This window comes from Linepithema humile, chromosome 5 (genome assembly GCF_040581485.1).
Source record: "Linepithema humile isolate Giens D197 chromosome 5, Lhum_UNIL_v1.0, whole genome shotgun sequence".
NCBI lineage: Eukaryota > Metazoa > Arthropoda > Insecta > Hymenoptera > Formicidae > Linepithema > Linepithema humile.
The window spans coordinates 15,782,493-15,807,641 of NC_090132.1; the positions used below are offsets into that span (position 1 = coordinate 15,782,493).

A 25,149-nucleotide genomic window follows, 5' to 3' on the forward strand; every position below is an offset into this window, starting at 1 on the left:
AATAACAATTAAAATAAAGAAATAAAAATATCTTTTAAAGAAAACAATTTTTCTCGTACATATTTTTATCAATATCTCTGTTTATGATATGCTATTTATTAACTTTTTTTTTCTTTTTTTCTTGTTTTTCTTTTTTTTTACACAATAGAATTTTTTTTAAAGGTGGAAATATCACGCAGCAAGACATGTTTATTTATAACCGTTATGACATGTCTTGTCGCTTCGATAAATATTAACCTACATATAAAAAAGTATCAGAACTTGTACGGGGATATTGTGGTCAGTAACAGGAGGGGCCCTGATGCGTGGGCCCAACACATTCGCGTGGTCCCGTTGACAGCCAGTCGGCAACTGTCTTCGGTTAGCGCGGATGTGCCTTTATAAATTTATCACACAATCACCGGGAATGCGATTTTGCGGGCACCGGTGACCTTTGCGCGATTATGCTCTCACGATTTCATGGGATATTTATCTTGTGCATCGTCACGGTAGCCAGAGCATCCTTTCTGTCGGTGGGGAGATGGAGCTGCATCTTGTGCACGCTGAATAGCGTTAGCGTGTTGCTCTCCTTACCGGAGATCACACATCAATGGTCACTCTTGGGACTGAATCTCTGGCCGAATTATGCAGCGGATAGATCTGTGCCTGACGAACAGCTCCTTGAACAGGATGCGGCTCGATTTTCCAGGGGTGAATATCTAAATTATTAAATCCGCTGCGGATGAAGTGGCAGAAATTGGAAAGAAAAGTGGGACTCCCTTCGTAATGTTTTCAATAATTCAAAATGTGCATGATGCTGCTAGCGTGACATTGAGAATGTTGTAACGTTAACAATCATGTTACCCTTTAAACTGAAGGAAATTGAAGAAAATTTCATGTCACCCTGCTGGCATTCTCAGTTTGCTACTGTCTTATTTTCTAACTTCAGCAAAACAAATGAAAACACAAACACTCCTGACGGTGCGTGAAAAAATTCTGCAAACTGTGTAAACTTCGTATTTAAATACATATAACAGATAATAAATTGTAAGATGGGTGTTTAGCGAGTGATTATGCAAATGTTATTTACTGATTCTCAATCTCATTAGCGCCGAGTTACCTCTTTATTCCTTGTCAGCTTAGACACGTGCCGTTATTTCTTTTGCTTTTAAGGAAGCGCGTGTAATATGCTTTATTGATTATTGTTGTAATGGAATTAATTATTTAAAAAACTTTACAAAAATTTTACAAAAATTATTAGAATAATGTAATATAGTTTTTTTACGATTTTTTGAGAAATGTAATATATATTAAGAAATATTTAAGCGCTGCCATTTAAATAAAATAAAAATGGACTCTAAACTTTTTTTTACAATTTTATGAATTTTTATATCATATGTCTGTAAGAGTCTACTGGAATTTGATTTACTTTATATTTGTTTACACTTTTTTTCATCACAGTGGTAAAATAATTTCTGAAAAATATTATATGATTAGACAATCGACGCAAACACATGGAAATTTCTCTGCATACTGATTCGCGTTTATCCGCAGTGCTAAACTTCTTTCCCGTTCCGGTCGAGGAAGAGTGCCTGTCGCAGGACAAACGACGTCAGGGAATATGCATGAACACATATGAGTGTCGTATTCAGCGAGGAGAATCCCACGGACCGTGCGCACTCGGATTCGGCGTGTGCTGCATATGTGAGTACACTTGTAATTCGTGAATGCGCGCTCTTTAATCATAAAGCAATATCACACAACTTATTCGGAATATTTATGAGCGCGTTGAATTATTCCGATCGAAAGAACGGCGCTTCCGAAGCTCTTTTTAATAGTTAACTTGTATTATATACATTTCCAAATATTTGGAAACGTGTTATTTAAATGTTATTTTATTTTTCAACACTTGATCTTTTCTACATGTAATCACTCTTGGCTATAAATATGTGTTTGCAAATTTTTATTTAAATAATTAATCGATCGTTGTTTACATAAACTTTCTTATTTAAATGATTCGTTGATTATTTTTCACACAAGCATCTTCTTCGCGCAAATATGTTGTTAAATTGTCTCAAAATACAGGTAAGAAGTGTACTTTTAGTTAGGGGATGCGTTTATTTTTAGCGTCTAAAAATAGGTGTGACTTTACAAGCGCGATTTTCACGTCCGCATCATCGGTCCGATGCCGAAACGATCGATGCTCTTCTGCTTAGTTTAACGGTATTGAGATAACCGGCTGTAGCTTCGATCTTAAGCGGCGCGCTCTCCTCGATAGCGTGAAAGGGAGCATTCGGTGAAGTAAGAAAACAAGGAGAAACGGCATGCTTACTGTGTGAGCTCGCGCGATGAGGAAGAACTTGGAGGCCAAGTTATACAGTTACTTAATTGCCTTTCGGCACGGTCACGAACACCGGCGCTGCATGGAGCCCGACTGACCCATCCGTATCTCTCGCGTCTTATTTTTACGCGCCTTTAAAATTCGCGAGTATGGCGTGCGGCAGCTGTATTTTCCGGTGGAACACTCTGCATTGCAAATATTCCTATCACATAACTGAAGGAAATTATCTTCTTTTTCATCACACGCTCCAAACGTTTCATTCTAAACTTGCACATCTTATGAATGTATTATGCATGCTTGCTATCTTCTTAGCGTTATTTGTGATTTTCAAAAAAAAAAAATATAAGCCCCACACATTAATATGCGGTGTCTGTCGTTATCATTTCTGTTGGCGCTTGATATTTTAATTGTCCTGAAATTTTGATCAATTTATTCTCAAGTTTAAAGACGCTTTTTCCTTTCACAACTCTTTTTAATAATAAATTTCTTGTGAATTTGAGTCCAATTTATAAAATCTATTTAAAGTTTGCTAAAAGATAAGTATCATCGTGCATTTCTAATCTGGAAATTTAGTTCGTTACATTGCTTTAATTTTCGATATTAGGCTTAATAACTTCTTAATTGGCTGCCGCATTAAATATTCGTTAAGGAAAGGTCAACTGGAAATTTGTAAGTAATGTATTATTTACAGTGATTACAGCGAAACATTTTATACATTATAAGCAGATAAATTTTGTTTATTTCAACTAATTTATTTCATATAATTAATCGCTTTGGATTTTCGGTTTGTTATATAATTAACATTATTAATTTTCTTTGAAAAAGAGAGTATTTATTAAAATTTTTATTTTTGGCATATATTTTTCAATTTTAATTAAGTTTTGATCAAGATGAGTATTCCCGCTTTATTTTATGCCGCTTCATGAAATTTAGGTTCTATATAGTGCGGAAAAATTCTTGCTAACCCGAGCCCGTTTTTCATCTTCTATCTCTCTTTTATAAAGTTTCTCGTCTACTTGTTCCTCGTTGCCTTTTTATCCGGTCTGCATCCACTCGCTTTTTCTGCCACGATGCTATGCACAGTCGAAAACAGGGCCACACCGTACGTACGGATTCTTGACCGATTTTCCAAATACCACTTCCTACCGTCCGCATGCTTTCCGATGCATCTCGGATCTCCGAGTTTTATCATTAACGTATCACGAACGCTTTGTTCCATATAATTGAGTGTAAAATCTTTTGCGCAATGTTAAAAAGAAATGGCACACGTGTACTTCGCATGGATTCAGAAGCGAGTGTGTTTGTGCGAAACGTATATTATATATAAACCTGATCTTTTTATGATAAAAAATATAGATACGATTTTAACATAAAAGTAAAACTTTCCACGATAAAAAAGTGCACTTTTTAAATTCCGATTTTTTTATTTCTTTTTTTCAACGTCTCTCTAAAAATTATTTTCATCTACGATACAAATTATTTATATTTAAATTTTACTTTTTAGAATTTGTTTTTGTTATAAAAATTGTGCGCTTAAAATATTTAAATAATTGCAACATTTTTAAAAAAAAAGTATCTATTATTAAGTTGAAAATTTTTTAATATACTCTACACTGCATTTTTAAATAAAATCTTATATAATGCATACGCACATAGGATACATTTGCAGTAAAAGCATTGCGTTTTCGAGCTTTGAATTAAACGCTATCTCTGTCTCTCTTTTTTTTTTTGTACTCTTTTCATTGAACCGTTGAATGCATGTTGTCGCACATTATCCCGTTGGCAACGTTAAGCTGTTGCATTCCCCCCTGCAACAGCGACATGAAGCGCTCATACATTTTTTATATTGTCCATCAAGTTGTTTTCCCGCCGTGGGAGGAAGTAAGATCTACATGTAAAGGCAGTAAACCGTTTCTTCTGGCCGGCGAGCTGCTGAATAGCGTCCCGAGATTCTAAAACGGTCACTGAATACCTGAATGAGAACTCGTTATCGAAACCGGAGGCTGCTTGCGAGAATATCGCACGGCAACGCCTATAGTGGTTGCTCCATGAAAGTGTTATCCGCATTTAATCCGCAAGACATCTACGCGGATATGAATTTCGTCAAACAAGAAATTTCGACCGAAACTCCGAGAAGAGTTTTTTTTTTCCTTCATTGCAATTCATAGCAATTATAACATACTCACGGATCTGAATTTTATAGACCAAGTTTAATTAATTGTTCTCGGAAAGAATATATTATTTCATGCAAAGAAGCAATAGAAGTATGCGCTGAATATTTCTTAGAAAAGTCAGTCGGTTACTAGACTCAGCTGTCTGATTTCTCATATAAACTTTCGAAGGTTAACAGCGTTATTTTTATAATACTTCAGTTTTAAACGCGAATCAATTTATTTTATTGCATTAATTCAATTCCTTTATTCATGAGTCGCGAGTGTATTTTTATATTTTAATGAACTTGACGAGATCAACGTTGGCTTTTGCATTTCGTCTACTCGCGCTAAGCATAAATGCGATCCCATGAAATTATACGCGATGCCGCGTCGCCGCTCCGTGGCTAATTAAATATTTTGAAGTGTATGAAATGCGAAGCGCCACGTTGGCGCGGGGCATTTCGTTAACTGTGTCAGCAATTAATATGGTTTTCAGTCACGGCAAGCTGCGACAATGAGGTACAAAATAATCTGACCTACGTGACCAGTCCTGGTTTTCCCAACCTCATCGACCGGCCTATGAACTGCTCTGTGGTTGTACGGAAGATCGATACGGAGGTCAGCCAGTTGAGGATCGACTTTGTCCATTTCAACATTGTAAGTTTCAGGGATGACTTATTATTACAACGTTAGAGCTGCAGAGAATAACTAAATTGCAACTGTCGATTCCCGCCTGCTGTTTAGCGCATCTAATATTCCACAAGTTGCCAAGACAATGTCGATACTAACACGATGTGTAAATGAAGCTGATGTCCTTCTCGAAAGACTGTGACAGTGTTTACTTCTTATATCACTTAGAAATCAGCGCTCAGTCGATGTATTTGTAAAACACACTTTTTTAATTAATACATGTAAATTTTGCACAAATATATCTTTAGCGTACAATACGGAGTCAGAATATTGTTGTAATAAGAAAAAGAAAAAAAGGACAGAAGAAGGTGGTTAAGTAATTAAGAAATAGAGATTACACTCAGCACAAATGTGAGAAAACTTCTTCGAATTAACGATGCGCAGCGATATTATAGAAGTACTGAGCACTGAGAAGCATTTTATAATATTTAAATTGATTGCTTTTTTTTACACATACACAATTACGCTATTGGAAAAGACGTAAATTATCAAATTGAACAATTATTAATTAGAACTAATACAAATATCATTTTAGGGCCAACCGAATGCAATAACCGGTACGTGCGACGAAGACGTCATGGTGATTAATAACAGCAGGACATCTTTCGAATTGTGCGGATGGAACAGTGGACAGCACGGTGAGAAATATTACACGCTTCCACCATTAATCACTTCACGTGTTATAGCTTCGCGTGGAATCAATCATTAAAATTTCATTTCTGTTTTGCGCGGAACCACTTTGAGCACAGTATTTCCTCGGCAATTTAAATAGCACGCGTTGCTTTGTATCTTGATAGTGTACGTGGACGCGAGCGAAGGCAACGAACCGATCACTTTAAACTTCCGGCTGCCAAGCGGACTGCAGTCACGAATGTGGGAGATGCGCGTGGTGCAATTGGGTTTCGAGCAACGCGCGCCAGTCGGGTGTCTCCAATACTTTCGCTCGCCGAACGGCACGCTAAGGACATTCAATTATCTGCCGAACGGCAGATACCTCGCGGAACACGATTACCTATTATGCGTGCGTCAGGAAAGGGACATGTGCGGCATCGCTTATCAGCCCTGCACGCGAGACTCTTTCCGAATAGGACCTAATAGGTTTCAAAATGTGTCCAACACGACCGGCGCCGTAGCGCCTGCAACGAACATCGGGAACGCTTCCGCTGTCAGTCCAAGCGTTTCTTCGGGACTTACGTCGGCGAATAATTCCGACGCGGACGCCGTCGAAGGATCGGGAGCAGGCTCGCCCGAAGGACAGGAAATGATTTTTACTTCCAACACGAATGTGGTGTCTTCTCTCGGCAGGCGATGCAGAGACCGGATACTTATTCCCTGCGATTTTGAAGAATTTATCACAGTAAGTTCAACTTTAATAATTCTATACGCTAAACAATGTTAAATAAATATTAAGTCGATCGGAAAGTTCCTTTTTCGCCTTTTATCTTGATCGAAAAATTTGAAGAAACTTTCCGATCAACCCGACACGTTTAGTTGACAATCCCTATTGTATAATTTAAAATAACGATATTAATTTAATTTATATTCAGCAAATTGTAAATCTTAGTTCCAAGCAACTGTGTGACAATGCCGAGGCAAATGAATGATAACAGTTAACAAGCTGAATTGATTCGCAATATCATTTTGTATTTACTGAAACGTGTAATTGGTTCAAAAAAAGAAATCTTTTTGTTTCCATACTTTTATTCCAGCGTATCGTCGACAATTTTTACCTTGTTATTACGTCGTAATTATATATTATCACTGCGATGAGAACGAATGTCTGTTGCAGCCGGGCAACAACATGGCAGGCATCTGCAATTTGGAGCATTGCGGCAATTCGCTGTGCAGCCAGGATGAACTCGACGCGGAGGGCAACTGCCGAGTGGAGGCCTGGACTACGCCCTTCCGCGTAAGGGTGGCGTTTGGTCCTGGCGGTAACACGGACGGCACGCTGGAAGACAATGCCGGCATGTGCCTCACGTACCAGCAGTTAGCTTGCGTAGCCTGAGTGCGCAATTATTTTACTCCCCGCGAAAGAGGTTTCACAACGCGCGGAGCGACAGATCGACCTATAAATGTCGTCGACGGCGTTTACTCTTAAGGCATCCTTGACTGTATAAAGCATTGTTTCTGTAAGATTGTCTCGCGCGCTTCTGCGAGATGAAATATATTTATTGCGCCACTGTTTCGAATATCTCGCATTTTTTCACACCTGCGATTTCTCCCTCTTGAACTGCAAATTGACGGAAGTCGTTGACTGGGCGGGGAGGCTTGCGTGCAAATGATGTCACAAAAAGTCAAAGAGTCAAATAGTTTTTATTTACAAATGAACTAGCTTAAATCGTAAACGCAGCGCACAACTCTCGATACAGTGATAGATATATAATTCGCCTTTGTGTCCCGCTTTTTTTTTTTTTTTTCTTATTCTGATTCGATTACTCATCATGATCATCGGCCGCGATGCGCAGTGTTGTTTAATCGCGGGTTATTGATTTCTTCGTCGAAATATCTCGGGTGTGAGATCAGCGGTGTAACGCTTATATATCTAATATACTATATATATAACGCGCAATGGTGATTCTCGCTGCGGAAAGTGCCGACGACAATCACGGCAATCGTTAGCGATAACGATAATGACGTTACAAGAATAAATTATAATGTCGTTAATATAATAATGTCAACGATGACAACATTACTTTGAATTGCTCTCCTAAAAGAAACACGCGTTCGTCGTCTCGCCTCGAAGAAGTCAGATTTGCGTCGAGTCCTCCTTCTTATATAAGTTAACCCGCATACATATCTATATGTGTCGTATATAACAACTCGTAATAATAATGATAATAATAATACGGGAAAATGATAATAACGAGATTAGCGACAATACAATTGAGACAACTCGACGACAGCGGTGAGCCGTCATCGGCGACGTCGGTGTCGCACGACTCGAAATCATACGCATCTATCTACGAAGTTAAGAGGGTTCGTTAAATATAGCGTAAGAGAGAGAAAGAGAGAGAGAGAGCGGTGGTCGCGACGAACGTGTATGCAATTGTGTACGTGATTGCGCGTGTTTTTCCCGTATATGGTCACTTGGTGCGAGGGGCACACGTTTCTGTCCTAATACTCTACCGATACAATTTTCGGATATCCATGGGGAGTTGAATCTGCGGAGTTCTGAGGCCATACTTGAAGTAAATCTATGTAAAAATAATTTTCAATATTTTTGTAACAATTTACGAAGCGAGAATAATTCATTATTATTATTTCCTTTAATTAACTTCGCTATCCTACGCTCAAGATGTATTATTTCGCGCGATAATTTTTCGCGAGAGTAAATCAAACGTGTGATGGATCTGGCAAATCAATCAAGCACCCCCATCGCATCCGATTTGAGCTACGTGTTCCCGAGAAAACTGTCGGACGTTCGTCGTTGTATTTACATCGTCGAGTGATACAACGGAGCACTGTACAATTCGTGATGATCGTGGTGTGCGCAGGTAACGCGAGAGCAAATGACAATGCGGGTGAGGTAATATTAAATTCAAGATGCCCGAGTACCCGCCCGAAGCTTTGGGACATCAGAGAACTCCGAGGGCCGTTCGAATTGCGATGCATCCGATGCGAGCAAAATTCGGATGTTCAAAGTTTTTCACACTATATTTCGGTGATTTTTCGTAAATTTCTTCGAGCGTTTAAAAAACTTATTCACACACACACATAACAAAATCTCTCATATAATGCAAGATTTGTTTTTTATATTCTCGTAGGGAAAGTTGTTGAATAATCTGAGCAATTATATTCGACATCGGAATATTCTCGCGCGCTGTGAAAAATGTTCCGACTCAACAAATCGTCTGTCCGATTTGCAACGTTAAAGATTCTGGTCGAATCTACCAGAATTCCTGTTAACGCGACAAGATTCTGGTGGATTCAACAATTTGATTACAAGCTAACCGAACCAGATTCTGTTTAAATCATCGAACAGACGGTTTGTTCAGTCAGCCGGAACATTTCTCTCAATGTGCATCCAAAACTTCTGCAGATACTCCGAGTTATAATCAATTGTCATCCGAATGTCTAGTGAAAATTCGGATGCGACTCTACTTGTATCCGCGCAACCTGCGCATCCCATTGTTATAATTAACCGACACTACGTATTAGAAAACCTGGTATTAGAAAACCTGGACTTCCACCCTTGATCCGGGAAGTGGACAACAGCAGAACCAACGGAAAACGCGTTTGAAAAAGGCAACGAGAGCCCCCAGTCGATTAGGATTGCCAGATCTTTTAGACTGTATATATTCGACGGACATTCGGACATTCGTGAAGTTGCGCGATGTGAAGCAAGCCCGGGGCGCTTCAGTCACGAGCAGACGAGTGAAATACATACCACTGACAAAAGCAACGATTAATCCGGTGTAAAAATCAACGCTCTGCCGCGCATGCAGGCTGGCAAGTGAGTAATCAGCACTTTCTGTATTTCGACTAGTCCACGGTGCGAGAGCGTGTTATCACAGCTCTGCTTACGTCAAGGCTTTAAAGTGGGACACTCGATACGAGAGCCGGGACGCGAAAAAGTACGTCTGCGTCGGGACGACGATTTCTGCGGAGATCCGGATATCCGGCAATCCTACCCGGTCAACGTAAAAGCGTAAGGAGCGAACGTGATGGTAACCGCGTGCGGCAAACACACATTATTGTAAATTATGCTAATGCTTACTGGCCGTCACGAAAAGAGTGGGTGACCACAAGACGTCGCTACCAATGGTGCAGCACTAGAGCAACAAATGTGTGTGTGCATGTAAGTCGCACATACACACGGGTCTGTACACACACTTCGCTTTCTCGTCTTAAAAATTGTTGTGCGTGCGTACTCATTGTACCCGTCGCCGATATGCATTTTCTGTTTTTTTTTTTTCCCTTTTTTCCTCTCTTTTTCTTCAGTACTCCCTCCTTCCCCCTTCCCCTCTCCATTTCTGGTCGTTTTTTGTGTTTTTAGATTTATGAGCCACTCAAGACAGGGGAAAACGTCTGCAATTTCGATCGTCCGATGACTCTAAGCGCGATTATCATTCGTCGGAGAAAAGTGACGTTCGTATTACTCTATTTTACTCTAACTTTCATCCCAGAGCTTGTTCGATAAAATAAAAATCACTTTCGGCGACTGAGAGTCGAACAACAATGCTTTTGCGTTTCTTTGAAATTTAATAAAGATTTGTCGCTGCATCGGGCAATTTACGAAACATTACGGATCAAACTCTTATCGGTTTAAAACGCTTCGCCACGAGGAGGAGAGCCGAAAGGATCGTGAGAATTCAGCTGGACATTGCAATACAGCACGGAGGATAATTCTTTTAAGTGCAGATGCATGCGCGCTCGAATTCATGCGGTCGGTTTTCTCGCAAAGATTGTCGCGCAGGAGGAAAGAGGAGGAACATTCGCGGAGTCTCCAGCATCGATCTAATGCAAGCGTCGCGCCGCCTTTCTTGCTTTCTTATTTCAAGTCAACAGTGTTGAATATTGTAACATGCATGCGAGCATTCCGTGAGATATACATGTGTGTGTGTGTATGCGTGAATGTGCTTGTATTGCCGGCACGTGGTAGAGTCTAGTCAGGGTCGAATTATGGCTGGTTTCCACTTACAGGGCTGCGATAACGATAGCGCACTTGATGTGCCGTGTCACAAGAATATCGCGAACATGTTATTTTCACTTCAGTAATACGCAAGCAACTATTTGCATCCGCTTCGATTTACGCGCAGTTGAATTTAAGTGCAAAATACATTTCGATTCTTCTGTTGCCTTCCGTTTCTCTCGCAAATGATTTTCTAGACGCACAGGTTTGAACATACTCAGAGCCCGTGGCTTTTATGTGAGAATGCACGCCACAAAGCGGCTGCAGAGCGGGATACGCAAATAAAATACTATAAAATAAATTTTATTTTACACTCTAGTTGCGCTAATCTGAATATTTTTTAATATTTCCGGTGCACTTTGTATTTTAATATTTGAATACTTTAGACATTATTTCCAATTTGGTTTTTGACCTATTTTATTTCTCCCGGCGAATATAGATACTTTGAATGTATTATTTGTAAACTAAAAGGAGAAGTTGTGGAAAGTACGATAAATTAATTTGGAGCGCTAATACATCTGACGTTGCTAATGGGAGGAAATTCATGCGGCGCAGTCGTTCATTGATATTCTGCACCATTAGCGAGTTGTGCCGAGAATAAACATTAATTTTCCTGTACATTTTTCTCAGAGAGTTGCATTCAGCTTGGTGTAAGCAGCATATATCACGGATTCCACCGACAAAGCGGTAAAGACGTAATGCAGTCAGCGCAGCTCCGAGTGTGAAAACCAGTCTTTAAGGCACAAAGAATCGGGGCAATTGTGAGCAGCGAGCAAACTCAAGCCGATAGCACTGCAGATAAATGAGAACGAAAGTGTAAAAACGCTCTTTCATCGTGAGAAATTATTCGTATATCTTATTAGGCACGACCAAAGGGGGGGGGGGGATGACACGTATTCGACTTCAAGTGTAACGCGCGAATATCTCCGAAACAATTCGAAAGGATTCTTTTTATGCGGAAAAATTGAGAGTTCGCGATGTACATGTTCGTGTGCGTATCTCCTGCATAGCGATCAAATGGCTTAATTAATAGATTCAAAGATCAAAAGATCAGGTATGTTGCACGTGATTGTGCTGTCGCGAATCGGAGATTATTATCCGTTCGTTCTTCTAATGGCGATTTTTAAACAAACCTAAAATATTTCGAGCTAATAAATTTAAAATTAAATTAAGGAAATAAACGTTATTCAACATTTTTTTAATGTTGTCTCATCTAATCAGTCATATCTGTCGTAAAAAAAAAACAAACAAATTCTCTTCTCGCGCAGGCATTCGAGCTTAATAATTCTTATTTTAGTTAATAATATGTGTCAACTTGACCTCCGCGGGACTATTTAAATGTTAATTCACTCTCTTTATTTATGTCAGCTGAATTTGCATACTGGATTTATTATTCATACGTAAAAATTTTTATAATATGAATAATTTTTATCGTTCCTCTAAATATACTCTTTTTTTTTTTTTGTAACGACACACGCTTCCGTACGAATGCAATCGTGTTATTTTGCGCGATGGGACATTCATCGTCAACGACGTATCAATCTTTTTTCCAATCACCACGCTGTTGGCATAAGAAGATTCGATACAGCTTAGAAAACTTAAAAATTACACGCGGATACACATCGGGCAGTAATTTTCATTTATTGTAAAATGACACGCATATAGAAATTTGCCATTTGAATTTCTAAATTACGTCATTCGAATTTCCGAATTTGAAAGTAATCTTATCTCCAACGTTATCATTGTGTTTCAAGCAGATACGTATTAAGAGACAAGATCGACGAGAATACGAATGGTGAGGGAAAATTTTCGATCGAAATAGAAAGCAACAATAATCGTGAATAAGAATCAGGCACTTGGTGTATAAACATGTTCGATACCATAGCGCCGTATAAAACTTAGTTATAAAATAGACAAGTATGTATAAAAGTAACTTTACGATTGTGCGTAATAAAATATTGGTGTTATAGCGTATGCCAATATTATAGTTACGAAGAAAGACGGTGGTGTTATTTTTTAATGTCACACTAAAGCAAGACGTTTTAGCCGAATTTGCCGTGCGCGGGACATGATATTAATCTAACGATTTAGAGTCTTACGTTTCAATGATGTCTCTTGCAGTCTCATTCATGCTAATGTCGGATGTCATCGATTTTTGATCAGCGATCGAACCAAAGCAAGACCGACCGTACAAATACAACTACTTAAAGCTAGCCGTCGTCAAATTTCTGACAAGTAATGTTAAAATTTTGATCGATAAGTGAATAATTGTCCGAAAATGAAGTCGGAACGAAAGCACGTAGGGTGCGATTAATTTTGTCGAAGAAGCGACGATTGTCTGCAAAGTGTCCGCCGACTGTTCGCGAGAGCTGTACACACGATCGCACATGTGTGTCTATGATATGCTTTTGTCGTCCCTTTCTGCGTCCCTTCCTACTCCCCCCTCGCTTTCACAGGCACAACAGATATATATGACATAGAAAGAGACGCTCACAGCTACTGTTAGACGAGCTGTATTATACTCCGAGCTTACTCCGCGCGCGAGGGCTAAGAACGAACGAGGGAAGGCTGTTCTTTACCGCTGATATTACGGATGATATCTCGGTTAGCAGGGGAGGGTAGAGGAGCTCATTGGATTGGTCCCGGCGATATTCACGGTGCGCAAAGTGACACAGTCCCGCATCCTCACCGCATCCAGCAGTTAAAAGTCGCCCCGTCCGACTCGCATTTACAAATTTCATTTTAAATACAGATGTCCGTCCACATTTTCACCACGCATTTAGCGCCGGCGTCGATATTAAACGCGGCTGGGTGATTCCGAGCTTTTATCACTCGCCCGACATAGAGTTTGCGTGTGCAATATCGGCGCAAAGAGAGAATCAGACAGCCGCATTTATCGCCGAATATGCGGTGAGAACGCGGATTTTCAGGATCAGGCAAAACACATTCGGATGCTAAATCTGCGGTGAGAATAACAGTCGTACGCGGTGTATACGTGTTTCACACGAATGTGAAAATCTATGATGAAGGGTGTATCGAGGATACGGTGCGTCTATCTCAGCTATAAAACAAGCTGCAGCGCGGGGATGCAATTTCCACTGTCGTTTATTCGATTTGCCGTTTACACGGAGCCCCGCACGAAAACACCGACGAATAGAAATAACGTAGGCGCGCGATATAGACACGGCGATTGCTAGAAGATAGGACGAGGTTCTTTCCGCAATGATTAATCGATTTTTTTTTAAATCGGGGTGATGTGTATAGACCAAGCGATGATATCGACAATGGCAAACGTATATAGCTGTAAAGTAACAAAGCTATAGTAACAAAGTTTACGTCCCCGTTTCTACTGTGCGCGCATATCCTCTTTGCCACAATGTATCTTAGATCATCGTCTACCTTAAATTTAGAAGCCATGGGTGATGCGATGTTTACGTGAGTCACGAACGCGGTGGTCTGGTGGACGGTATAAGACATTCGGCTGCACTCTTGTGGGATATTTTCGTTTTACACTTGCCTATTAATCGCTATACACAGAACGACGAAATCAAAGGCGTAATTTCGAAAAAAAAAAACAAACAAACAAGGGAAACGGAGACAAACACAAAATGTCAAAGACATTCTCGCGTCTTTCTACCTCTACGAAAATGTATCCGTAAATAGTATTCGTAACAATATTTAGTCGAAATTACTTATATCGTTCAGCTAAGAAATGCTCGAAAAGAGATTACGTGATTATTTTCGTAGCAAATATTTACAAAGAACACATATATAGATGAGGAATAATAAATCACGAAAGTATAAAGTTTCGTCTAGCGAAAATTATTCATGTATCGTGGCGTTTATATATCAAACGTCAAAGCGTGAAAGAAAAAGATTAGATAAAACTTGTCGAATGAGAAAACTGCCTCGACGATATATTAATGTCGACGCATCGATTTCGTTTATTCGCTATCAATGAAATGCATTATCCTCTCTTTTTTTTTCTTTTTTTTTCTTTTACGAATACGAATATTAAAAAATACAAATTATGAAGCGAAGGAAGGAGGAAAGTTTTCTACTTGCTACACAAGTTTCTCCTTGACTCTCTACACAATCTGTCTATTTAGATCGATAGTTGGCTCGTGGTATAACCGTCGAGAGATTCTCGCAATTCACTTCTTTTTTTTTTTTTAAACCTGACGGTATATATACAATGTTATTTGGAATCTAGAATTAAGCGGAAAATGGAGGACGCACGTCTGCCGAGCCGTGTCCCGGATGGACGCGAGTCCCTTCTCGTCGGGCAGAGCTCGCGGCAGTTGTCCTCCTGTTTCTATTAATTCTACATTCTAGATAAATAATAGATATACCCGTTGCGGCCGTGTGTGTGTGTGTGTCTGGTGACAGCCACCGCACAAGACTTTTACCGTGTTCCGGTCGGATCTCAGCCGCCACGCTCGCCGGCAGTGTTTACTTTGCCCAAACGTTGAAATCGGGCAATAGAAGCCGTGACCGCTTCGATGCAGCGAGGTATTGTTTAACGCGTTTTGTTTTTCTTTCTCCTTCTTTTTTTCCTCTTTCCAAAGCAACCCTAATTAAAATTACGGACTTTACAGGACAATCTTTGATTAAGATGTACACGCCGCGCCGTTCGCTCCAAAATAATTCCGACCAGTGAGAGATACCCACGTCTGAGCGCATCTACGACAGCGCTAAATGGTTAATCCAAACCTCCGGCTCTCTTGGTCCCGTTGGTTCGTAGGTTACAATTCCTCCGGTCCTCCTCTGCAACCCACCACACGAGAAAGAAAAGAAAAAGAGACACTAGAGATTGGCCGGTTTGATCGATGCTTGAGATTCACGAAGTCGCGAGAACTCGGCTGATTTTCAAATCATTTTTCCGTCCTTTGTTCATCTCGCGTTTTATTCACCATCTCATCTACTAACGTAATAAAGATTGATATAAATTTCAATACGTCTGATTTATTCTTGTCAAAGCTTTAGATGCATTTTTAGACTCTCGAGCACGTTGTCAATTTTTGCGATATTTATATAGACAGATGCCATTTTCGAAGATATTGAGATTCCTACTTCGCGATACGTTTCTCGTAATCCGGTTGCACGTCTAAGATTTATCATTCTGAATTTTTTTAAGCGCAATTCTCACGTGAAATGAAAACTAAGTAATACAGAAAGGTGAATTAATATTCAGCGATGTAATATCTGAATCTCGCGTTTCTTTTTATACCTATTCTTATATGTATTCGATAATTATATGTTAAACATGTATGCATGACTGTGCGTGCTTTCTGCTACAAGATTTTATTTTATATTTTATGCATGACGGCGGTAACACGCGAAATTTGAATTTGTTAGTATAGATTGTTTAAAGAGATTATTTAGATACAGAACGGAAACGTAAGTCATTCTTAATCACGATTGTATAAATTGTGATATTTTTTTAGTTTGCATTATTTGCAATCTTATCTATTAACGTAATGGAGAATGATGTAAAATCAGAGATCAACCTTTTTTTTTTCATAGCTTTTCTTCGTCTTGAACAGCTTTTAGATAAGTTATCTAAAAGTCCAAATCGCGTGAGATGCGGTCTTTCGTGAAAACATAATAAAACAAATACGAGCGAATGAAATATACCGCACGAACGGATATGATAATCTGTGACTGACAATTAAACAAACGTATCCCGGATTCAATTAAGCGCGTTTGTTCTCCGCAAATAAATTTCGAGCAATTATAAATTTGTTAAATTGATGAAGGAGCGTAATGTCGGTGATTAGAGAGGAATTAAAGTTTTCGTATTAGATTACGGCACACGGAGTTAAATTGATTCCAATGCCAATTACGACAATATCTCAATCTTTCTTTCACGCACACATCTCGTATACATCTCCGATTTAGTACGTCGACGAGAAGGAGAGATAAATAAGGGAAAGGCTCGAGAAAGCTCACGAATCGCAGAGAACAGCTTTGCAACTGAACGCGTTCGAGTTACCTGATTTCGTGGCGAATGGATCCTTCGGATGATTCGTCTTAATGGCGTTCATTCTCCGATTCTGCGGTCCTTGGCCGCCACCGGTGCACCCGACGCCGGGCGTTTGGCCCATGCCGAGGCCGTGGGGCCCAGTGGTGACCGCGCCCCCACCCGACTGCAAGTGCGACATTTGCTGGCCGCAGCCCGGGGGCCCGGTTCCGGGCCCGCCGGCTGTACCAGGCGGCGCACCGGGTGCCCTCACACGTGGTTGCTCCACCGGCAGTACTCGGCGTCTCTTCTTCGGTAGCTTGGCTCGCGCCTGCGTGTGACTGTAATACATTGCAAAGTTGCTAACGATCACGGGCACGGGCAGGGCGATGGTGAGCACACCGGCCAGCGCGCAGAGTGCGCCGACAAACATCCCAATGTACGTCTTCGGCACCATGTCCCCATAACCGACGGTGGTCATCGTCACCAGGGCCCACCACAGACCCAGTGGTATGCTCTTGAAGTCGTTTTTCGGATTGTACTGAGTACGCTCCGCGTAATACACGAGACTAGCAAAGATGACGATGCCGAGTACCAGGAAGAACACCAGCAGCGTGAGTTCCTTCGCCGATGCGCGGAAAGTCTGTATCAGGATCTTCAGGCCCGAGGAGTGGCGCGTGAGCTTGAACAGCCTCATTATACGTATGATGCTCAAGAACTCGAGGATATCGGCGTTCTCCAAGTGGGCCGCGAACCGCTGCAGCGCCAGGTCAACGTAGAAGCTCAGAGTCGCCACCATGTCGATCAGATTCACCGAGCTCTTGATGAAGTCGCACCGATTCGGGCTCGCGGTGATGCGTATCAGGAACTCGAGGGTGAACCAGGCGTTACAGATGCATTCGATGTAGAAGAAGACGTCGTGGGCGTTGGTGCGGGTTTTGTCCACCACCCATGACGTCACGTTGTCAGTCTTTACCGAACGATTCACGATCATCGGCACTCGCATGTCCGGATGGGTTTTCAAGCAGAACGAGAGTATCGAAACGCAGATGAAGAAAACGGAAATTATGCTGATTATCTGAAACATTCAAACGTACAGTGTGATTTGTAAATACTCGAAGAAATATTTCAATAAAAGTGATTAATGTGTGTTGTTTCAAACTTGCGAAAAGTGAAAATTATGTGTGTGTGTGTGTTGCATAAAATTAAGAGAGATCTTTGTATTGTTTTGTAAAACAGCTATCAAATATTTGCTTCGAATTTTAACGATTTTTGTGCAACAATGATGCAGCATTCTCGAGATTCGTATTATTCCACTGAAATGATTGAATCATTACCTTAGCTGTAACAGAGGAGTAGGGTTCATCGAAAAGTGACCACATCTGAGGCTTGAGCTTCTGCCACCGAGTTCGAGTTCCTTCGTAATACGCATCCTCGAAGCCGAATTTTCTCGCGAGTTCCTCTTCGGTGGGTTTCTCGGTGTCGAGGTCCAACCTGTCGAGGACCGTCAGCGTTTCCTGCGTATCCCGGTGCTGCAAGGGCGTCGGGACGAGGGGGTTGGGAAGAGAGAGAGAGATGCAACAACGATTGTTATTCGTACCTGCGAAACTCTTTCTCGAGTGTGCTTTTTTTGTGCTTTGCCTTGAGACAGATAAAGCGCGCGTGAAAAGCATACGCGAGCCGTTGCGTGCCTCCTCGCGAGTGAAAAAAACCTGTCCTGATCAGCCTATCGGCAGGTCCGTCCGTCTTGCATACGTTTATACTCTTAAGTTTATCCTATATTGCGTTATGTAAACTTTTATCAAGATTAATTGTCAAAACCGCGTACTATCAAACCACATATTTCATATCTCGTTTATATTTTATTTTCAAAATCAAACAAAGTTTGAAAAAAATGAAAAATCCTTTTTAGGATTATTCCATATTTTTTATTTATCTTAAATAACCATTTATTACTATTATTCTTATCATCTCTTTTTCTATAATCTTTATATATTATAAATATACAAGATAGATATATGAATGTGATCTCAACAGGAATCAATTTAAGTAAAACATACAAATGTAAAAATCGAACCGCACTTTTGAATCAACCAAACAGAATATTAAAATTAATTAAAAAGATATTGACAATTGAAAGTTCTCGAGAAAAAAAAAGACATTTATATACCACATCAAAATTATAGCAAACTTATATAAGCGTGATCCATAAAAGAGAGCTATACTTTCTGTGGATGTAATACAGCGTAAATGTTAATTCAAATCATACACACACTTTCGAATCAACCAATTAGAATATTAAAATTAATAAAAAAAAAAAAGAAAGAATAATTGATAATTAAAGTAGTTAAGAAGAAAGGCATTTACATTGCATATTAAAATTATAGCAAATTGGTAAAGCGTGATCCATAATAGAAGAGATATACAGTACTTTCCGCGGGTATAACACAGCATCGATAAACTTTTGCAGCATGCACGAGACTATTTCCATTCGTTATCTTGATCTGAATGTGCTGGAAAAGTTTATTGATTACCCCGCGCGACATCCTGCGCACTTTGATCTTTGCATCTACAACGTACTGCACATCCCGCGTTACTCGTAATACATAAATTTGCACATCCGTCCCATTGTGCAGCCGCGCTTAGGCGTGATTAGGCGCGCGTGCACATGTCAGACATTATTCACGATATACCTGCGTGTAGGTCATCCAACAGCAAGGCTCGACCTGATTGGAGTCGAGCCCCCAGAATTCGAGCTCCTCCTCGAAAAGCGGGCCGCAGACATCCGTGGGATAGTGCAGCTTCCCGGTGCGATAGTAGTTGAGTACCTGGGCGAAGACACCCGGGTGCCTGTCAAAGAAGTACTCGTTGAGGATCGGGTCGTAGTTGGCGAGGGCCTCGGTCAGTCTCGAGAGCCTCGTCGCCGGGATCTTCTTTAGGGTCGCCTTGTACGTCTCGTGCCGGATTCCACCCACGTTCAGAACGACGCGGTTCTCCGCGTCCATGTTAATCAAGTTCATTTTGATCACGGCTCTGCTACCGGCCCCGACTCAAAGAAACCCATGTGATCTGCGAACAATTAGCGCTTCCGTAGCGTGATCTAAAATTGGACGAAAAATCGTTTCCATCGCGCAGATTGAATTTATTGATTCTGTTTGATTAACCTTCCGAAAGTTCAATCAAGGCTGATTTAATTCGTGTCCTTTTAAACCGAAAATCGATTATTAATTGAAGGAAAATGAACTTTAAGTCCATTAATTTCAATTTCATTTCGTACAGTGCACGCCTACTGCGATTTTGCGAAAATAAAATGCCAAAATCTGCCGGATTTTTCGCCAATCGAATAATCTCTTTTGTTTCCCCGAAACAGGATTGTTTAGCGTTTTGTTGAAATTTATGTAATAGCTTCTCGCTCATGCGGTTCAATTGCGCAAAATCGATATACATATGTAAAGCGCGTAGCTTATAATCTTATTCTGTTGCATTAAATTCACATCCGTTTGCGACTAGTACTTAAAAGGATTACGCGATCTACGTGAAAGCGTTCTATGCGAAATGATTTTATCGTAATGTATCGCCGATCGGTTACTTTGACACGCTTATAATCACAATCGGATTACATAGCGCGGCCGACGGAACGCGTGTCATAATGGTGTCATTGCTGCCTCAAATCCTGCTTGTTGCGTACCAAAGACCGGTAGCGGCCGCGCAAAACGGGATACGAATGCTGCTCCACTGCTCCACTTAGCATCACGATAATTGTGACGTTTGACATTTAATCAAAAGCCGGTTACATCGACATCATGCGGCTTAAGAGTATACCTCCGCAAATACTGGCGCCGGAATTGCTCCGGCTCTTTAAATCCCGTGTCTTTGTGAGCACTGTATTCATCCAACTTTCATCTCGTGCTCATTATATAGCGAACAGAAAAAAAAACATGCGGCGCTGTGAGAAAAATAATTGGTGCCAGAAATGTGTACACCGAAGCAGTTAGCGTAGAGAAACATAGGGATTACACAATTGTGATTAAAATATATGTGATACAATTAAAAAAGATTAGATTGAATTAAAAATTTAAATTCACGGAACTTTATCAGAACAATCTATTAAATTCGTATCGCGCAATTAACTCACTTGTCCCATCTTCTTTCACGGTTGCCGCATAATGCACACACATTTTCACATCGCGAATACGACCGTTCGGTTTCCGGACCAATTATTTTTTTGTCGAGTTATTTATACGTAAGCATCCTTCCCGAGCATTTTTCAGTACCTTCCCTTGGCCGTGTAGCATCAATACGTTTGCACCCATATCAATTATGCACGCATGCCTAATGCATCGATAAATCCACTCGACGTGACGTGATGTAACATGGAAGAGCTTCAAAGGTAATATTTTTAGATTATTTTAGCATAAAACTGACGAAGAAGACGCAATTAATAATAATTTTAAAAATTACATACAAATTTTTAGGATTCTACAATGAAAAGTCACAAATCATATTTTTAATTATGAAAAAAAACACATAATAATTTATATTTGTAGTCGAAGAGGGATGCATTAGAATGATGTTAAATAAATTTCTCTATTTTCGCGCGTGTACTTCTTTTTACGCAAATTTAAATTCTGCGGTTTAAATTACTCGCGACAGTGAAATAAAAAAAAAATTCATGATTAGTATTCCGACATTTATCTGTGTAATCGTCCAGCGGGTAAAAGTGGAACCGTATAAAAAAAAGTAGCGCGTAAGTCAAAGGGACAGGCGTATCGGTTTTTCAATCCCGTGTCGCTTTGTATGCCAACTGTGCAAAGTTGTACAGTCGGAAAAGCCAACAATGCGGCTTGTCCCCGTCGGAGCTGTTCGATGATCAAATCACGTGCTCGGGATGCGTCATGTCGAGCGGAGTTACCTGCCGGCGAGAAAGAGAGAGCCGTACATTGTAATCCAACGTGCACTATCAAGCGGTGCATCGTGGCGAGGTCGACGTGCCTGAGTCCTCGAATTAGCGCGCATGAACGCGATTCTAAATCAACCCTGATCGCCAGCCGCCGGCGGCGGCGGCGGCGGCAGCGGCAGCGGCGGCGGCGGCGGCGGCGGCGGCGGCGGCGGCAGCGGTCGCGGCGGGAAAGCGTCTAGCACCGATGAAATCCGATCGAATCTTCGAGGTCGGTGCGCATTCCCCGTGACGTCATCCGCACGTATTTTCGCACGTGCACGAGTCAGCGGCACTTCGGATGATCGACCGTGAGGGGATCCCGCGGGCTCGCGTCCTCGTTCTTCACGCAAGCGGGGCTCTAACGAGGCGTTTGTGCCATGGCTGCAAATTAGCGTCAGAAACGACAGCGGTGGCGGCGGCGGCGTCAGACGGCGTCGGCCAGCCCCTTGTCGCGCGAGAATCGATAGCCCTGCGTGCAAAGGCCGATAAGCGCCCCGTAAGCTCGTCGACATTACCACCCGCGAGCGTTTCAACCTCGCTTCGCGCGGATCTACTGACGCACGAGCGGAATACGCGCTCGCGCGAGTCTCCGCTCGTGGATGACGCCGCGGGGAGCTGGCGAACGTGATCGAGGGAGACCGGCTGGTTGGAAGCGTTTAAAGGGGGCGAAATGGACAATCCGGGAAATCAATGGGCGCCAGATGGAGCGAACATTGGAATATTGGAGTAGGTCGGATGAATCGAATCCGGTCAACAAAGCCGAGCGCGGGCGGGCTGTGCAGTAACATGGACGATCGCGCTGAACAAAGCGCAGGACTTGCGAACCCGCATCCGTCCGAAGCTCTCTCCGACGGAGCGGACCGAGCGATTTGCATTGTTAATTGTTGACAATTCGCGAATAATTTACCGAGATCAAGCTACTGCGAGTGAATATCGCGTTCCACGCTTCCGACCACTCGTCGTTGCATTTTCACCCCCCCCGCAATATATATGTCCCTTTCGAGGGACAAATTATCGTGCGATCGACACACGAGTTTCCCACTCGAACACGCGTTTTATCCCTCCCCCCCCCCTCCCTCCCTCTTCGACTTTCGCACACAAAATCGCTTCTTCGGAATTGGAGAATACCCACCCTCGGTCGCGCTCTCTTCATGTCTCGGAGATCTTCCGCGACATCTCGACGGCACTACTCCGGGTCTCCGCATTCTCCATGTCGTCGCTGTGTGACGATGACGATGGCGCCCCGCGGGAAGGATGCACCTGGTTAACGGGCGGGCTCGCACAATAGGCACTACGTCGTCCTGTGCGCTACGCTGTTCCACGTTCGCGCGAGCGAGTGCGCTGGTCTCTTCTCTCTCTCTCTCTTCCGCTCTCCCCCTCTCTCACTCTCTCTCTCTCTCTCTTTCTCCTCTCTCTCTCTCTCTCTCTCTCTCTCTCCGTCTCTGACAAAAGGTCAGGTCAGGCAGGAAACGCGCCGCGGTCGCAGAGGGCGTTTTCCCCGTCGCCGTGCTCGCGAATGGATCATCGGCGGCGGTCAGGCCTTCATCGCGGCGCCACCCGACACCACCGTAGACGGCCCGTCATCGTCGCCGGTTCGCGTCGTCTCCGTGACCGACCGACAGCGGATGAGACGAAGGGCTTCGAGGACGGCTCGGTTGCGGCTCGTGCGCGTACGGAACTGATCTCGGATGCAAGCGACGTCTCTCCGACGGACGACGACGACGGCAGCGGCGGCGGCGGCGGCGGCGGCGGCGGCGACGGCGGCGGCGGCGGCGGCGGTGGCGTCATCGAAGTGGGGATGGGCGCCGCGACGGCGTGGACGGCAAGCGGGGGGTGAGCACGCGCATCCGCTCCAAGCGTGTTTTCGAAGCGTCGCGACCGGATCGCGTCGAAGTGGCCCTCGAGTTGCACCGAGGTGATGACTTAAAGTTACCTTCCAGGATTATCAAGGTGAACTTCCTCGAGAAAGCTATATAGACCGCCAACGAAAATGCACTCTCAACGTTTGCTAATCCTGAGATGATTGCGTAGAAGGAAAATGTATTAAAATATTTTCTCTTATACGTTTTATTTTACACATCATTATATTTTATATTTAAAAACGATAATTATATTAGTGCTGCGGAAAAGTTGAAACCTCTCTGTCGGCTAATTTTGTATATATTTGATCTATATTTTGCATTTATGTAAAATACTCCTTTACGCCACATCAAATATTAATAATTAATATTTGTAAATCTAGATATTAATGGACGTTGCGTTAAATATTCATTAGATACATGTGCAATGTAGACATAGATTTCCCATATGTAAAATTTAAAAAAATTGATATTATTGGATTACGAACGTTATAAGGTTTGTACCTGTGTGAAATTCATGATTATCCCCATTCTCTTTATGTCATTTGTACGTATATCGATCTCTGTCTGAAATTAACCATCCGCTTTTCTTTTCAAGGCCTCATTCACGATTAAAATCACGTGATTTGGAATTCTCGTTTTACGATTCCAAATTCGATGAAATTTACAATGGACTTTCCGACGCCGATTTCTTTCTCCTTGTTAATATATTATGAGTCATGAAAATTTAAGAGACACATATTGTTATGCGTGTCCTAAATTTAGGAATAAAATACCATTTCAAAGTTTCTAAAATTTTCTTTCAACACCATCTCTCTGACTCTACTGTAATAAAAAATGCTTTACTAAGCATTCATTATAATTAAATAAAAATAATAAAATTTCTATTTTTAGTATTTTTTCAAAAGAAATTGTGTCTATTAAAAGAAATTAGTCCTCTTTAATTTCCAAATCGATAAACAATTCTATAAATACTGATTATATGTCTTCTTTTTTTAATTATTATAAATACTACAATTACAAAAATACTCTGCATAATCAGTGTCCAGCACGCAAAGACTTTTTCATAAATGAATATGCGTTGTGTAATAACATATGATTCACTTTTTATTGCAACTTTTAATAAAATGAGACACGACACATGAAAAGTTTGTTAAAAAATATGTATTTCTCGATTATTTTCTCGACTGCCTCGACAGCTGCAATAAATCTAATTATAGTCGACGGAAGTGAGATAACTCTGCACAGGCGCGATAACTCTTAACGCAATAGCGTACTGGACAGTAATTACCTACTAGACAGCGCGCGATGTGCTTAATAATATATTTTAGAGAGAAACAAATCGGCGTCGTGTATTTGAAAAGTGTTCCTTGTAAGTTGATTACACGGGTGTTTTCTTTTTTAGGTCACGCGATCTCTTTTTACTGCCACACTTTTTCTTCGATTCAACACATTCTATAAGATTGCGATTTTTCGCTCTGAGCCGATCAAAACCCATGGGAAAAATTGGAATTACCCCTGTCGTTCTCTGTTTTTATAGCACATAAAACATCTGCTTTTGTCTCTCTCTTCTTTAGTTTTCCTCCTTATT

The 25,149-nt window shown here is 41.5% G+C and overlaps 3 protein-coding genes across 6 annotated transcripts; 1 reads left to right on the plus strand and 2 right to left on the minus strand.

Moving 5' to 3' along the window:
* Window positions 1–33: 33 nt before the first annotated feature.
* LOC105675831 (uncharacterized) lies at window positions 34–7,883 on the plus strand. Its single transcript, XM_012373259.2, has 6 exons — window positions 34–690; window positions 1,534–1,683; window positions 4,970–5,130; window positions 5,699–5,801; window positions 5,961–6,520; window positions 6,953–7,883. Exons 1-6 carry the CDS (start codon window positions 444–446, stop codon window positions 7,169–7,171), a joined length of 1,440 nt encoding a protein of 479 aa, XP_012228682.2. The 5' UTR covers window positions 34–443; the 3' UTR covers window positions 7,172–7,883.
* Shaw (Shaker cognate w) lies at window positions 7,461–23,412 on the minus strand. Of its 4 annotated transcripts, XM_012373324.2 has the most exons (6): window positions 22,832–23,408; window positions 20,896–21,142; window positions 19,454–19,829; window positions 18,098–18,292; window positions 16,794–17,838; window positions 7,461–15,565 (listed from the first exon to the last, which is right to left on the minus strand). In XM_012373324.2, exons 3-6 carry the CDS (start codon window positions 19,778–19,780, stop codon window positions 15,501–15,503), a joined length of 1,632 nt encoding a protein of 543 aa, XP_012228747.1. In that variant the 5' UTR covers window positions 19,781–19,829; window positions 20,896–21,142; window positions 22,832–23,408; the 3' UTR covers window positions 7,461–15,500. The 4 variants fall into 4 exon arrangements, with proteins under 4 accessions (XP_012228747.1, XP_012228748.1, XP_012228746.1 ...); XM_012373325.2 differs by lacking the exon at window positions 20,896–21,142 and having other exon boundaries at window positions 7,461–15,722; window positions 22,832–23,412; XM_012373323.2 differs by lacking the exon at window positions 20,896–21,142 and having other exon boundaries at window positions 22,832–23,407.
* On the minus strand, window positions 21,792–23,487 carry LOC137000200 (protein enabled homolog). Its single transcript, XM_067356155.1, has 2 exons — window positions 23,316–23,487; window positions 21,792–22,168 (listed from the first exon to the last, which is right to left on the minus strand). Exons 1-2 carry the CDS (start codon window positions 23,485–23,487, stop codon window positions 21,792–21,794), a joined length of 549 nt encoding a protein of 182 aa, XP_067212256.1.
* Between the last annotated feature and the right edge of the window lie 1,662 nt (window positions 23,488–25,149).

What these genes read in the sequence shown, in the direction of transcription:
- LOC137000200 (XM_067356155.1), bottom strand. Translation starts at nt 23,487, where the DNA reads ATGACGCCACCGCCGCCGCCGCCGCCGCCGTCGCCGCCGCCGCCGCCG. An exon ending in CTTCGTCTCATCCGCTGTCG is followed by an intron (nt 22,169 to 23,315) that starts GTCGGTCACGGA and finishes CTTTGCACGCAG; the next exon opens with GGCTATCGATTCTCGCGCGA.
- Shaw (XM_012373324.2), bottom strand. Translation starts at nt 19,780, where the DNA reads ATGAACTTGATTAACATGGACGCGGAGAACCGCGTCGTTCTGAACGTG. An exon ending in GTTGGATGACCTACACGCAG is followed by an intron (nt 18,293 to 19,453) that starts GTATATCGTGAA and finishes ACGCCCTTGCAG; the next exon opens with CACCGGGATACGCAGGAAAC. An exon ending in ACTCCTCTGTTACAGCTAAG is followed by an intron (nt 17,839 to 18,097) that starts GTAATGATTCAA and finishes TGAATGTTTCAG; the next exon opens with ATAATCAGCATAATTTCCGT.
- LOC105675831 (XM_012373259.2), top strand. Translation starts at nt 444, where the DNA reads ATGCTCTCACGATTTCATGGGATATTTATCTTGTGCATCGTCACGGTA. An exon ending in TGCGGCTCGATTTTCCAGGG is followed by an intron (nt 691 to 1,533) that starts GTGAATATCTAA and finishes GTTTATCCGCAG; the next exon opens with TGCTAAACTTCTTTCCCGTT. An exon ending in ACTTTGTCCATTTCAACATT is followed by an intron (nt 5,131 to 5,698) that starts GTAAGTTTCAGG and finishes ATATCATTTTAG; the next exon opens with GGCCAACCGAATGCAATAAC.